General features: G+C 37.0%; 2 protein-coding genes across 4 annotated transcripts; one reads left to right on the forward strand and one right to left on the reverse strand.

The window, feature by feature from the left end:
• Positions 1–1165: 1165 nt before the first annotated feature.
• Positions 1166–13220, forward strand: LOC122083387 (protein PIN-LIKES 1-like). Of its 3 annotated transcripts, XM_042651166.1 has the most exons (12): positions 1166–1872; positions 2968–3145; positions 4381–4460; positions 4585–4709; positions 5062–5183; positions 6670–6885; positions 7757–7849; positions 8417–8517; positions 9611–9663; positions 9780–9965; positions 11741–11767; positions 11889–13220. In XM_042651166.1, the coding sequence occupies exons 2-12, from the start codon at positions 3011–3013 to the stop codon at positions 12002–12004; spliced, it is 1254 nt and encodes a 417-aa protein (XP_042507100.1). In that variant the 5' UTR covers positions 1166–1872; positions 2968–3010; the 3' UTR covers positions 12005–13220. The 3 variants fall into 3 exon arrangements, with proteins under 3 accessions (XP_042507100.1, XP_042507102.1, XP_042507101.1); XM_042651168.1 differs by lacking the exon at positions 11741–11767 and having other exon boundaries at positions 1167–1872; XM_042651167.1 differs by having other exon boundaries at positions 1168–1872; positions 11741–12023.
• Positions 13221–13453: 233 nt separating this feature from the next.
• Positions 13454–15658, reverse strand: LOC122083748 (cell division control protein 2 homolog D-like). The gene is made up of 8 exons (XM_042651640.1): positions 15379–15658; positions 14918–15059; positions 14677–14738; positions 14467–14578; positions 14268–14361; positions 14113–14182; positions 13888–14026; positions 13454–13774 (listed from the first exon to the last, which is right to left on the reverse strand). Exons 1-8 carry the CDS (start codon positions 15609–15611, stop codon positions 13682–13684), a joined length of 945 nt encoding a protein of 314 aa, XP_042507574.1. The 5' UTR covers positions 15612–15658; the 3' UTR covers positions 13454–13681.
• Between the last annotated feature and the right edge of the window lie 409 nt (positions 15659–16067).

The following is a 16067-nucleotide window of genomic DNA, read 5'->3' on the forward strand; positions in this document are numbered from 1 at the left end:
ACATATAACTGAAATAGTTTATTAAAAATTGAAATAAATCAGTTATGATCGAACTGAATTGCATCATAGGAATACAATCCAATTTTGATTTTATAGCCATAATCCTGGTTCGATTCAATAGAGTGTTTTAAAAGTTTTAGAGTTTTAGTGTTTGGACTTTTGATGGGTCTCTACTCAAAAAAAGAAAATATAAAATGAAAGTATTAATCGAAAGAGCATGACGAGATGGAGTTTCACTTTCACACGTCTTGATTTCTTGATTTACATATCATAATTAATTAGTCATCATATGTGTAATATATAGATAGAAAGTATATTGTCCTTAGCAAAAAAAAAAAAAAAAAAAAAAAAAAAAAAAAAAAAAAAAGGTATATTGTCTCGACTCTTTAGAAAATTTATTGTATGTATGATTTACACTAACCTTAGGATTCATGTTAGCTATCTTCTAAGCCGACAAGGCTTATTTAATATTATATCTATATATAACAGTTGCAAAGACAGATTTTGAGAAAATAACATGTTACAACTTACAACAGAGGTAAATTTCTACAATTATACTATCTCGCTCTCTCCCTCTCAATTCCCTACTCTCTCTTTGATATATGATCTATCAACGGGTTATAAATCGGTTGTGAACCGAATAACAAAAATCGATTAAAAACTGCTAAAATTGAAATTAAAAGAAAACGACTCTGACTTCAACTAATTCCTATCTGGTGCAGTTTTGGTTTCACCTTATCATAATGTAAACCGAACTGAAACCATATTGAATAACTGAAACCGCACCAATTGACACCCCTAAATTGCCAATACAAGATATCCACATTTCCCTTTTATATTATACATTCATGTCAATAAATTTTTGTTTAAAAGAGTTTTCTAATTCTTACAAAGAAGGATTCACTTGCAAATCTTTGCATCATTATTCCTTACTCATCTCATCCCCATTAATGTCATCGACATTCTCAAACCCAAACCCCTTATTAAGACCTCTCATTTAATAGATTCCTCCGCTTCACTGGGAGATTCTACCTCTTTGGAAGACTCCACTTTTTTTTTTTTGTTCTTGAAATTCGTTTCTTGGGGCACTTTGCCTTCTTCCACTTATTTTGGAAGACTCTTCTTGAAAACATATTATGATAAAATTCTATAAAAGTGGTCAACCTGGTAAACCATTGACTCAAAATCATCGCTCTCTACCTGAACTTCTTATCATACTTTGCTTTGAAGATCTACTGAAATAATACCTTAACTGCAATACAAACTCCAACACAGATATACTGAAAAAACACAAACCCTAACATGACGTTGGCGCTTACGGAAGCCACAAGGTGACAAGAACAGCAGCTGTTCTTGATCCCATCGGTTTCCGGTGCCAGCGCAGTCATTTTGGTGGTGACCTCTTATTTTTTATAGTACAGTCCCTTCCGAATCCTTCGTGTTGGGATCTTGCCCTGTTCCTGCAAGCAACGTGCCGCTTCGAAATTGTAAAATATAACCGTGACACTGCGATGGAGATTTGTTCTGTCATTTAGTCAATAAATGTAGTAATAATTATGTCTTACGCAGCTTTGCTGGTGCGGGTGAATCTGTTTATGGATTCTACTCCTCGTTAACAATGTCGTTCTTGAGGATCAGGGATTCAGAATATATATATATATATATATATATTCGTTGAGGCGGCTAGGTTGGGCTTTGGACTTCAATTTATTTGCTAATTATCCTCCCCTTCAGAGTTTGAAAGGACGTCAATGACTTAAACTGAGAAACCCATCTCCAGTTCTGCGTGGAAGAAGTAGAACTTGGTGCAGAGAAGAGGAAAAGGAAGCTTAGCCAATATTTTCAAAGGATTATCCTTTCTTGAGCCAGCTGGTACCTTCTTGGTCTTACTTCACTAATTGTTGCTCCAAAATCTTTATTTGCGTGAATTCATTTTGTTTTTTCTTGTATTTCATGAAGTTTTTGCCCAATTATTGACTTTTGACAGAGCAGGACTTGTCCTCAAAGACTCATTCAAGTAATTTTGATAGACTTTAGATTGGTTCAGCTGTTTTCTTGCAAGTTCTCTGTTTTACCTTTCTACCACACTATCAATTGTATGAAGATATGGGATTGATATAGATCAATCTATAATTATTTTCTAAAAGAATTTACAATTAAATTTAATTTTTTATACTATTCACAGTTGCTCTGTATTTCTCCATTAACTTGCACACAGGTGGGGAAAAGTCTATTTCTTTCCAGCAAATTCGAGCTCCATTGCGTCTGACATTTCAAGGGGTGTTTTCAGTTTTGAATCCTAACGATGGAATTTGTAGAGGAAGAACTCTTTTTATGTTTTTCATGGCCACAATTTTCAAGGATCTAACTTTTGGTTTATCAGAATTGATGTTTTAGAATATGGTGAGCTATGGAAATTGTTCCCCTCCCATCTCTACTGTAAAGTTCCAGTTGAACAGCTGAAGCTTCTGTTTCGATGTCTTAAACATAACCAAGAGTCAGGGGTTTGTAGTGTTTCTTCAGTTTTAGATCTTTAAAGTGATGTCTAATACAATCAAACGATCAGTTTTAGATATTTTAGAACCGTCAAACTCTTCTTCTGCTGCATTGTATTACCTCTAATTTAAAATGTAGGGGATGGTAATGTTCTACCTATGCTATGCTTCTTAATTAGAATAGAAAATTTTCCTTGGAGGGAGTTTAGCTATCAAATCATATATTTTTTCTTAACCGAAGATTGAAGTTGCAAAGCTGTTCTTCTCAATCTGCTACTCAGTTGATCAGGAACTCTAATAGAAATTTTAATTTTGCTTCTTCCCTTGTAACCCTGTTTAAATGTTAATTATTATTAGTCCTCGAAAGAAATTGAGGGTATTCTCTGCCTAGTTGGAATATTCATATTGCATGCTTTTGGGGTTTTAGATTGTTCATGTTAATAAACTTATTTTATAAGTTTTCTTTCATAAGAGAGGACAGAGACAACTCTTGAGATTTGTGAGGAATTCTTAGCATGGCGATTCTGGATCTCTTCATTACAGCATCAATTCCAGTCCTGAAGGTCCTATTAGTTACGGTTCTTGGGTCATTTCTTGCATTGGACCGCATTAATATTCTGGGAGAGGATGCAAGGAAGCATATGAATAGAGTGAGTTCTAAGTTCCTGCATCTCATTATTATTATTGCTACTATTAATTTTACAAGGTTGGATCTGGTCATTCAATAATTCTACTGAAAATTTGATAAATTGGTCAAAATTTCTGGTCTTAAATCTTCATATCTCATGTTTGCAGTTTTTCCATGATTCATCCTAGGGTTTGTTGGGGGGGGGGGGCTGCAAGAAGAAATATAACATGGGGGATATGTACTTGCAATTAATTTTTTTCCCACAACAGAAACTTAGGGTGAAGAGACTTTCTTGTCCCTTCCAATGTTATATAGTCTCACATGCTTGTTCATCTATGGACTAATCAAGATCGTTCAAGCAGTGGACGACCTCCTGGAACTGCATCTTGTAATGGTCTTGTCTCTCTTACTCTCATATCCATGCGTGCATGCTTGTGTGTAATGATTAAGACAAAATATCAACTTGATTTGTCCATGGGTTTCAGCCAGCTTCTAAGCATCCTGGATTAACTGACAGGCTTGCTACATCTAGTTTGAAATTCTTTGGGACTCCCCTTTCTCCATCCTCTCTCTGGCTTTTGGTCTGTCTGTGACAGATACCTTGGGCTCCAAATTCTCATCTCTGATTAAACAAGGACAATTAGATATAAAAGGTTCTTTGACTACTACATTTAGCATCTACAATTTGGTGAAAATAGAATGAACTATGAACCAGTGAAGCATAGAACAAAATTTTATAAAGCATCCCATGCCCTAGCTGCTGAAGCCGGTACCCTTTGGTGGTGCCATTTATTCTGCCAAAGAATGAGCACCATACTGCTGCAACCTTTCTTCCATTTCAGTAGAATCTCCGCAGGAGTTTGGTCAACTGATTGAGCCCTTTAAACTGGCTTATCAACTTTGTCCTCCATTGTTTCTTTTGCAACATGCAATTTCAGAACCTGCCTCAAACTAATGGTGATGAGGCTTATGAGTTGTTTCTGTTGTTATCCAGCCATGTAGGAAAGTTTGTACAGTATCAGTCATATTCCCCAGCTGTTTGAATTTGATTAGAACAAAGAAGATTACTGCAGGGAACAAAAGTACAATTATTGGGCCAATGTATTGAGGAACCTATTTTACTTTGAAGTTTGAACATAGTCTTTTGGAGTGTCAGAGTACAAGATTTGTGTGGGATTTTTGTTTCCAAATATTTTCACTTTTAAAATAGAATTGACTCTTTTTATTTCAAAGCCAATTAACTTTCATTGTGAACAGGTTGTGTTCTTTGTATTTTTCCCGGCACTTGTGGCTACCGACCTTGCCAAAACAATAACATATGAAAGCATGATTAAGTTGTGAGTTTCTTCTAATCCTGGTTACAACATCCATACAAGTTAAAATGGAACTTACTATGTTTGATTAACTTGGAGATTGATCTCTTTCTCTTTCTCTCTCTGATAATTTTTTGGTAATGTGTAGGTGGTTCGTTCCTTTAAATGTTTTAATGACATATCTCATTGGTTCAGCACTTGGATGGGTGCTAATACAAATCAGTAGACCTCCTTCGCATCTAAGGGGCCTTATCTTGGGTTGCTGTGCTGCAGGTAAATTTTTGTATAAATCCTTAAATTTGTCTGTTAATTCTATACACTCACCTTCTGATTTAATATTATGTTGAGTTCCTCGGAACATACCATTAAACAGAAGAATTGGAGTATTAGTGTACAATTTTAGGCTTCTCCAATTCAACTGACTACTTGGTCCAAATTACTAGCTTGATTTAGGGGCTTGGGAATCTTGAAGTTTAGCACTGCAAGCACCCAATGTCTATTGTCTACTATGTGAATGGTTGCCGGGGGGGGACATGCCATGCTGCCAGTTATTATGAAATTTTGTACTGTTGGATTACTGCATTGTGTGCCACCTCATTTTTTTTCCACCCCCCAATTGAAACAGGAAATATGGGGCCTATGTTTATGATCATCATCCCAGCCGTCTGTAGTGAGAAAGGCAGCCCATTTGGAGCTCCTGATGTCTGTAATACAAATGGACTGGCTTATTCTTCACTTTCTATGGCGGTAGCTTTCTTTCACTCCTTAGAAATAGCTTTCTGGAATTTAAATATACAAAAATTTGATTAGGGATGATGAGTGTATACTTATTATGAGATATAAGAAGCTCATCTAACATGTGTTATTTGATATGGTAACTGTGAAAGGTTTCCAATGACAAAATTGCTCATACAAGTGTGAAAAAGTGAAAAATTTGTATAGCATTCTATAAACTAATTAGTAGACAACCATGAAGAAAATAACTCTCGTTCTTTCTTTAATAATGCTAGAGAATGATTGTATCACCTGATGTTTTAATGGTGCATTAGTTTGTATTATATTTTTTTTTCCTAATTCGTAGTTCTTGTTTCTTACTTATCTTTGTGGAAAAAATCAGAATGTTCATGGGCTATTATGACTAGAAGTGCAAATTGAGGTGGGTCACGAGGCTAATGACTGGAGTTGACAAGAGAATTGTAGATGTGGCTAATCTACATGTTCCCTAAATAAGGAGTGTCTTGATCTTCCATGGCACCTCTACATGTGGCTAAAAGCCCTATAACTATAGGCTCTAAGCTTTGCAGCACCAAAACAGATAATCTTTGGGCAAAGCATGTCTCTCCTCTCTCCACCCCCCTTGGAGAAGACTCTCTTGCCCTCTTGTGTCCAGCCCTGTGATTGGTGCATGCCAGTAGCTTACTGAAAGCTGGCGGCATGCCCAACCCTCTCCCTGATATATATTGAATAGGCTCTAAGTCTTGCAGCACCAAAACAGACAACTTTTGGCCAAAATTAGTTAAATTAATATTATTAAATTTTCACTATAAATTACTGTTTATTGATTAATGTATTCTATAATTTGTACTATCCTTGGTAAAGATGTAGAAAATGCTTATTGCTGTGAAGATCTCAAATACTTTTTTTCCCCCTCTGTTTTATACAATTAAAAAGTTATCCTCTGTATTGACCAGCTGTTCATTTGGTTGGACACCCTTTGGATGGGCCTGCGGATTCTTACCAATTAGATAGTTCGAACTTTTGATGTATCTGCTGACTCTAGCCACTGGTCATAGTTTTTTTTGCCATTGAAGTATTTAAATGTATATTGCTTTACCTATAACTTTGTGAGCAGACAGTTGAGCAATGTGACCATTGGGCAATGACAAGCTTAAAGATGGCTGATTTTCCGTTCATTTCATAGTTGGACCAATGCATTTTATTAGGATCAAGTAAAAACAACTCACGCCTGTCACATCAGAAACCAAAATTATGTAATTTCTTGCTTTCTGCTCTTTCTATGTACTCACCAGTGCACATGTGCATACAGATCCATTACAGAAGATTTGAAAATCATTTTATTGTTGTTATGTACATCAAATGTATAAATAAATCACATGGACTGATAAAGAAATTCGTGTGCATCCAGAAACTGAAGTTTTTAGTATTCTTGCAGCCATTGACTGTAAGCAAAGTCATTTCAACCTGTGTTTTTGTTCTTATTGTGATAATTCAGATTGGGGCCATTTTTTTGTGGTCGTATGTGTACAATCTTGTGCGGGTATCTTCTAAGTCCACTGAAGGGATTGATGGCTCCACAAATTCAGAAGAACCATCGAAGGTACTCAATGGGAGTAGCACTGAGCCACTACTTCCAAAGGGTTCACCAGTCTTGAAGAACCAGACAGACCATTTTGCACTGCCATGCTCTTCAGTAGAGGAAAGACCACAGGTTATTTCCTGCTTTAGCATTATTGCAATGAATTTCTCTTCCCCCTCTCTCTCTTCCCTTTTATTTTTTTCTTTCCTGTCCTTCTGCTGATGTTTGTGTCCATGCTGACTCAAAGAGAATCCTGCCTTGGGAGGGGGGTGATAACAAGAAGGATCAATCTAATCCTTCTTGTTATCAAGGAGGTTTCAAAATGTGTGGTAAGTGTAAATTAATTTTTTTACCCATGTACTTGGGTAACAGGTTTGCATCCCAGAGTAATCTAGGTGACCAATGAGTCTAATGTATTTCTGCTTAGTTTGCATTCCACATGCACTTCGTACATTGGCCATGACACTCTCTCCTCATGAAATGGTAAATGAAAAGGAAATGTTATAAAGAGAATGGAAGTCAGAATCAGTTGTATCCTTTAAAATTTACTGTTTCAGAAGTCATCTTCTAATTTGGGAGAGAAATTTTAAGAAATTACCAAATATAAACAACCCTTCAATGGGATCTTTAGTCGCCACATCGATAATAAATTTATTTTTAGATCTGTGCTATATTATTAACAGAAGCCATCCTTCTATGTTTCTGATCATTCTACTTTAATTTCAAGGAAGACTAGATTTAGGAAACATGGAATTTGGACTCTGGAAAGGCAACTATTACAGTCCATTGAAAACCCGGTTAGGCACTATAACCTATTTCATGGATAGAATATTAATACGAGAAGCTTGATTTGTGTTGTTCGTGATTGGATACATGCAAAGATAAGCTCCTGGTGTTTAACAGGAATATGCTCATTTCCACTCAATTTTCCAATATTACATGATCAATTGTGACAAGATTGGGAGAGATAATTGAATCAAACTTTTTCCTTGTTTTATGACAGGTTCCAATTTCAGTTAAGTTTAGACAATATTTACAGATGCTTTCTGAAAAGCTTAGCTTGAAGACATTATTTGTACCTTCAACCACTGCAGCGGTATGCTTATCATGCTTTACGTTTTTTCTTCAGTAGCTAGTTGTTCTCTTGAGCAGAGGTTGATTACTATCAGTATAGATTCCAGTCCCTTGTATATGTGGTAAGATGCATGAGGTAGGGAACCACTTAGTTGTACCATTCAAGATATCTTTTGATTCAAAGTAGGTCTGATCGGATGATTCTAGCTATCTGTTGTTGTATTATTGGAGGAAATGCTATGTACTGTAATTGCTTCAGATTTAAAACCTTGGGTAAGAAAGTTTGGAAGTTCCTCCCATAAGGGAGTATCATATCCAACTTATAGGAAAATACGTCACATTTCCTCCTAAACAACAACAAGCAATAGGTAAAAAAATGTATTGAGGACCGTTAGTGGGACATGAATTTGTATAAAAAAACATTTTGAATTCAGATTTATTTTAGATTCCCCCATTCATTCTTCTGCTTACTTATGGTTTATGTAGAGTTCCTTTTTAAGCAAGATTTCATCATGAATGAATGAAAATGCAACTGAAGACGTCTTCATGAATGTTCCACTGTCTAAACTTCTTTATTTATTCTTTGTAGATTATTGGGTTTTTTATCGGAGTAGTCCCTCAAATCCAAAGGCTAATGATTGGTGAAAGTGCTCCTCTTCGTGTCATTGAAGATTCAGCTTCTTTGCTTGGGTATACAGCCTACTGAAAACTCATTCCTTAGATCCTCACATAGAATTTTCTTCAGCTTTAGATTTCTCATGCTTAAAAGCTCTAAGATCATATCTGTTCAGTTTAGATTTGCAATCGACATAACTAAAGAATTCCCCCAACACCTCTCTCCCCCCCCCCCCACCACACACACACAAAAAAAGGTATCATAGAATTTCTTCACTTGATGCAAAACTGTTCACATTCCAGACCTATCACCTTGGCAAGATCATTTCATGGGCGTCTAACTCTTAGATAGACGGTGTTTGAAAATCTATACAAACCATGACGGGAAAACTACATATTTCTGCATCTTATCCAATTATGTCAGACAACTCAAGCTATGATAGCTGAATCTACATCGAGGAAGATATTATATTAGTTTGGGTATTTTATATTTTCACACATGGTTGGATGTTGTATAAACCGTTTTCTAAAAGTTTGTAAAGTCTCTTTTGTTTCAATGTACACCACTTTTTGGTGTTTTGAGTTCAATCTCTATGACTAGATGGGGAAATCCTAAATTTCATATGTGCCTTGTTTTCACTGATTTTCAAACTACTAAGCCATCTTTCAATGAAGTTTTCGATGGTAAGCGTTTTGTGTCCATCTAGGAACTACAGATTTTATACCCCTTAATGCTATAATCCGTAGATGGCTGACCCACTAATCATTCCAGACTTGAGGACATTGTGTATATGCAATGCTCAAATGGATGGCGGTTAAACAGCTATACGAGCTGGAGATCCTGATGTTTCTAATCATGTGATGGTTGGCTTTTCAAGCCACTAGAGCACCTTTCAGGTCTATATTTCTATTTTTGAATGAATTTCTAAACCCTATTGAATGGTTTTGGTGCTATGTTCTATATGAGAAAGTTGCGTTTACTTTGCACTGCATAGCATGACGTCCACTAAGCGCTATGTTCTATCTGAGAAGGTTGCATGTCTTCATTGCTTACACCAATCTGATTCCATGTTTTGTTCTGTGTAACTTGGATGACACAAATATTTTTGCAACTGATTAATAACTCAGAAATCATTGTTATTCATCTCATTCCCATTTTGGTTTGCAGTGAGGGAGCTATCCCAGCTATCACCTTGATAATGGGAGGAAACCTTCTCAGAGGTAATAACTAATTTTGATGCTGCAGTTACAGTGGATGTCAAGAGAGATAGGTTCTTGGTGAATCTGTCTAACTCAACCAAAGCAAGATCTTTTCTGACAGTTACATTGTCATTCAGGTTTAAAAGGATCAGATATTCATGCATCCCTTATCGTTGGGATCGTAGTAGTTCGTTATATTGCATTCCCTCTGTTGGGCATCCTCGTTATTAAAGGGGCATTGCATTTTGGCCTGGTGCACCCAGATCCATTGTATATGTTTTTTCTTCTTCTTCACTTTGCAGTCCCGCCAGCATTGAACATAGGTATGCCAATTTATTATCATCCAAGCTGCCAACTCTAGTGTGCTTCATCTTCTTGTGTTATCTTTGCCTCGTTCTTTGAGTTTTGCATCTGTAAATGGTAAGGTTTTCTGATTAAACTTTAGAAGTCTATTGTCAGCTTAGTCCAGTTCTCTTCTTTTCTCTCTCTCTCTCTCTCTGTCTCTCCCCCTCCCACCCTCCCTCCCTCCTTTTCTCTTTTTTTATTTTTATTTTTGGGGGGGGGGGTGGTTGGGGGGATAATGGTCCAAATCTTTTCCTAGGATCAGTAAATTCATATCTGGATATGCACCTCAGAGTTCTGATCATTCAGAGTGACTCAGGATGGGATTATAGGGATTCCACAACCATGTTTAATGCTTTTTATGGCTTAGGAGGCAGGAGTCATCAGAATCTTAGAATCCGTAAAATTAGATCGGTTTCCATGCTAGGAACTTCAAAGGTAGGACCGATGAACATGCATATTGGATTTTAATAACAAAAACCACAGGATGCTCATTTTGAAGTTGCAGCGTGCTCAATTCCAGTTTTCTGTGCATTAATAGTAACTGAACACCAGAGCACTACTATTGAACTACTGTATGGAACAAAAAGAGAGGGGAAAAAAGGGAAATTACTCGATTGGTTCTTAACCTTAGGGGTTACTTGACATTCAAAGCTTGAAGTTTGGGGTGCTTGAGCACACATGGTATTAGCCTAAACTGATGATGAAATAACCAAATTACCGGGACTTTCTACATCTTTTGAACGATACCAACTAAAAGGGTACAATTCAACCATCATGTTTTAATCTATTTAAACACTGATTTGAATCATGACTGCTCATCTAGCATTTTAAATTATAGCGAACACAATGGTATGGTCTGATTTAAGATAAGACCATCAAAAGCTTCTAAAAGATTAAAATAAAAGCATGTCATTCAATCCCTTAGTTTTGAATTTTTCGGCCTTTGATTTTGATCATGAAATCATGATAAGCATGATGGACTGCCTGATCTATGGTTAGATCATCAAAAGCATCGATCAAACAATCAATGATCCAATCATATTATGAAGTTTCATATGAATGATCTCAATGATTATAACTATTGATCTAATAAAGCTTAGTAGTTGCAATGATTTAAAATGCTACATGAATGACCATGAACCAATTCAAAGATTAAAATGCTACATCCAGTCAATTGGTTAACTTTCAAAAGATGTAGAGCTTAGGGTTGTTTTTTTTTTTATGAACTGTTAGGGTATTGTGGGAAAAATGAAGTTTTTACTATTTCACCAAACAAAATATGAAAGAACAAGAGATTAGCACATGATTTTGGATGTCATACGTATGAGTATGGATTGATCCTTGATCATGGTGAAAAGAGAATATCTTAAGACAAATGATTTTACCCATATTTGAGCTGGGGAAGGGTAGTTTTGACTTTGTAAGGATGGGAGTTAATGATGACAGTCACTATTCTAGGAGTCCATCATAGTGTCAAATCATGGAGGACAAAGAGAATCTCTCTTTCCACTGGGCAGAAAACTTTCACTAAAGAGTATTGGCCTTCTTAAAAAAAGGCTAAATCCAGGTGTGTCTATAAGTATTTGGTCAAAACTGTTGGTCACGAAGCAGATGATTTAATGTTTAAGAACATGTGGATTGGCTAATGTTTGACATGGGGAATTGTGAAGAGGTAAAGTAAATTAAGGTGTCCCTAAATAATAAATCATCTTATTCTTCAGTTCTGATTTGAGCTTTTGCATGGAATTGACAGGAACAATTACCCAATTTTTCGGAGCTGGTGAGAGAGAATGTTCTGTTATTATGTTGTGGACCTATGGATTAGCTTCGGTTTCACTTACCCTTTGGTCAACCTTCTTCTTGTGGTTTGTGGCTTGATATTGCTTCTTCCGGTGTGTCAGGTGTCTCAACTAACAAGGAACTGCAAAACCGAGCATGCACTGTTTCCCAATTCACTGGGAGCATTTCATCAATATATATACAAGTTACATTGATGATGATGCCAGTTGCACCATGAAATGACACAGAATCCAAGTACAACGCCTTGTTGTATCGTCGGGGTGCGAGTACAGTAAAAGCTTCCATTTTCCCTTTAATGCACTTGCATTTTATCCTGTTTTCCTATTTGTTTAATTGCAAAATTTACTTTGCAAATGTCATTTTGCATGTAAAATTTCCTCCATGTAAAATTTTCCTACTTATTCAATGTACTTTTTGGCATTTTTCGTTAAAACAAACAACGGAAAAATCCTAATTTACAAGAACGCTGAAAGTTTATTCTGACTTTTGAGATAAAATCACATGGAGCATTAAAGGCTTCCTTGGGTCTAACTACTGCTAGATTTTTTACAGCATCCCACTTTTTATAAGGCTCTCTTGGTTGGATTTCTATTTCAATTTCAAATTCATTTTGTAAAATATTTAGTTTTTTTTTTTTTTTTTGTCAATAAATTGAAATTGTGTGGATGCGTCAATTAAAAGTATTCTAAGGAAGATTGTCTTCTTCTTAGACACCGCACTGCAATTTCCTGCACCCCCTCTCTCTCTCTCTCTTGAGATAGGTTACACAATAGAAAATACTGATCGCTTCCAACAGGGTCCTGTCACAAGAGAAGAAGATCATTCGCCATAGCAGGATCTCTTACTGAATTCTTCCATGAATCCGTGAACTATATGATGAGTTTATCCAGCTGAAGCCCACCCTGTAGGCAAGTATTAGTTTGGTGACCAAAACTCTACCAAATGAAAGCAGAGGAGCTTAAATTGTGCCTCCATAAAATTCAAGGTTACGGAAATTTGTAGACCAAATATGGGTTTTGGATGAGTCTGTGGAGAACATTAGGAATTTCAGTTGTGAAGAAGACTTTGCCTCCCAAACTTTCTGAGATCTTCCCGTACTATGCCTATGTAGTAGCACTGAGATTTATTACCTGTGCTGAAAATCCCTATTCAAAGTTCCCACCTGGTTCAGAGACGGTGGTCTCCAGAAATAGATTCACCAGTGGTGTTACCTCCATTCAACATTTGGGTCAGAGATCCAAGATTTTAGGTAAATGACATGTTTTGGACCTCCGATAGACCTTTTTGGAGGGCATGATCCGACCCCTCATTTAGATGAGATTTTTCTATTTTGTTGTGGTGTGTGTTTCCTCTCCTTTTTTCTTTTGCTATCTTTGATTGGATCCATGTAGTCGATCGCATTTAGTTAAGATAAAGGCTGAGTTGCTGTTGTTGTTGTTGCTGTATACACGATTTTTGGAATCAGCGTAAAGTTTTTTTTTTTTTTGGAAACATTGCTCAAGGTGGTTTTTAGTTGGATTATCACCCAAGAAAAAGAAAAAAAAAAAAAAGGGGGAACAATTCCCCGGGGGGAAGGGAGTAATTTGCCTGGATGGATCAAACGGTATGATCTCAGGACTGCCTGTAAATTATCCTGGTAGTGGTGTGCAATGTCCTGGCCTACTCATGGTCAATCTGTAGTTTCACACTAGCCTTAATTATAGTCATTGTGTGCACACAACACATGGGAGTCAGACAATGAGTTTTTCAGTCCAACCAGCGTTGATAACAATCAACAACTTTACAAACAGTATGGTCTACATGTGCTTAGGAAAAGCAAAAACAGATTGTACTTAAAAGACTCTGAACCATTGGAACAACCTTTCAATGGTGGTGCGCGCTCCATTGCTTTCTCCTAGAGGTATGTTTTATCAAGATCATCGAAGTATGGATGCTCCATTGCTTTCTTTGCAGAGATTCGCTTTGAAGGTTCATACTGCAACATATTCTGATAAACAAGACATATGCATTAGCTGTGCATGTAGTATCAAATCGTAGACATTATTATGGCTAACTATTACTGTCTTCTGGGTCCTAACTAACATGCCATGCCTCACTTACCGAGAGAAGATCTAGCCCATTGGCATCCAGATTTGTAACAACTGATGCTAGATTTTTTGGGATCCATTGGGGATACTCATGCCAGTTCATTAATTTGCTTACACCTGGCCATACTTCTTCATTTGGAGTACCCAATAACCTGCATTAGAATAAAGAAGCCATCAGCCATGTGAGTTAACAAATCCAATGATAGATGGCATATGTGGTCAAGACAGTAAAACAGACCTGAAAATATGGAGGAGCTGTTGCAATTCGGAATCTCCAGGAAACAATGCTTGATTTGTGACTAGTTCGGCTAGAATTCATACAAGTAAAATCCATCAGATTGGAATTTTAAAGTCTTTGCAAAGTAAGATTTTCAGGAAGAAGGGAATTCATACCAAATATACAGCCAACAGACCACATATCTACTGGGGTTGAGTAATGTGTGGCTCCAAGAAGCACTTCGGGAGCTCTATACCACAGGGTCAGTATCTGTAAATATGGCTCTAGTTAGAGTTTCTTAACTGATAAAATTGGAAAAATTAACCAGTTTCTAGTTCTGAAATTTGAAAAAATGAAGCATACTAGTATGTATACCTCATGTGTATACTTCTTTAGTGGAACAGTGACTGCTCGAGCCAGTCCAAGATCTGCTATTTTAAGCATCATTGTCTTACGATCCATTAGCAGATTATGAGGCTTCAGATCCCTATGGTTAAACAATAGATATATAGAGATTAAATGAACATTAATGGATTCAATGCAAGTATGCATTTGAGAGGCTAGGGCAGAAGAGAGAAGGAAAACCTGTGTAATACTCCATGACCATGGCAGAAGGCAACACCCTTGCAGAGTTGGTACATCAGACTCTGCATTAAGGATCACAAAAAAACATCATCAACTATTAATTGGCTGGGATCTTGTACTTGCCTCAATAACTACACTTATGACATTTTTTTGGGGTGGGTGGGTGGGTGGTGATATCTCTCAATCTTGTCCAGAGGGATTAGACTAATTAGAAATTGGAATGGAAATTTGCAGCAGTTACCTTGACGTTCGCAGGGGGGACGGTTCCTCCTCTTTGCCGAAAGCTACGGATGAACTTCTTAAGATCAGTGTCCATGTACTCAAAAACCAGGTAGAGAATTGTCTTCCCGTCCTTGTTCTGCCCTTGTTTTACATCAAACAATCTGCAGGACCACCAAGAAGATCAGAAAATTTTGTTTGGCTTTTACAAAAGGAGAGGAATAGAGCAAACTGAAGAAAAAAAAATAAAAATCCCAGGCACAAACGGGACTTTGGAGCAAAAGGGTAATCGATCACACAAGAACATTCAGGATTCGAATGCAGAAAACTAAAGAAGTGTACTAAACGGAAAGAGGTATAATAACCCTAATCATAATTCTGGAGATAAAACCCTAGAAGAACAGAAGAAGGTAGTGGAGTGCAAGAAAATCTTGGTAATTCAAATGGAAGAAAACCTCGATTGAAACAAAGATAGAGAATTACCTGACAACATGGGGATCCCTGGAAAGCATTCTCAACAGGGAAACCTCGCGCAAAGTAGTAGGGGGGACTCCTTCATCGTCTTCATGGAGACGAGTCTTCTTGAGAGCTACGATCTTTCCTGTGGCTCTCTCTCGCGCTCTGTAAACTTTCCCGTATGTTCCTTCTCCGACCTTTTCGAGCTTCTCGAAAGCATCCATTGCAGATTTCTGGTTATCTCTGAACTCTTTTTCCATAGCGTGTGTGTGTTTATGCTCCTGTCAAAGAAAAACGAGGAAAAGAAAAAAACTGTGAGATATTTTTATAGCCGTTGGTGGTTTCTTGCTCGTTGGCTAACGGCGTCCTTTTTGAAATTTAAATGTTGAACGTAAAATCACTTTTTTAAGTATGGACGCTGGCTCATAATTCATAAATCATAATATGCATTTTTTGTCACCGGATGGTTTATCCTCATGCACGAGCGGATTCTTTCTCATAACGTCTCACAAAAATTGAGGGTCCCACACATACAAGGATTGACCAGATGATACGGATAGGGCTCCTCTATTGTGCAACAGAGGCGGCAGATCATATCATATGCCCTAGGTGCCTCGACATGAAACTTAACACATGGACACATGCTGCCACCACCTCTATAATATGAAAAGTTTAATTTACAAGAAGGTAAAAATCTTGTGTTGAAAGTAGGGGTG

The sequence above is a fragment of the Macadamia integrifolia genome, chromosome 7 (assembly GCF_013358625.1).
Source record: "Macadamia integrifolia cultivar HAES 741 chromosome 7, SCU_Mint_v3, whole genome shotgun sequence".
Classification (NCBI taxonomy): domain Eukaryota; kingdom Viridiplantae; phylum Streptophyta; class Magnoliopsida; order Proteales; family Proteaceae; genus Macadamia; species Macadamia integrifolia.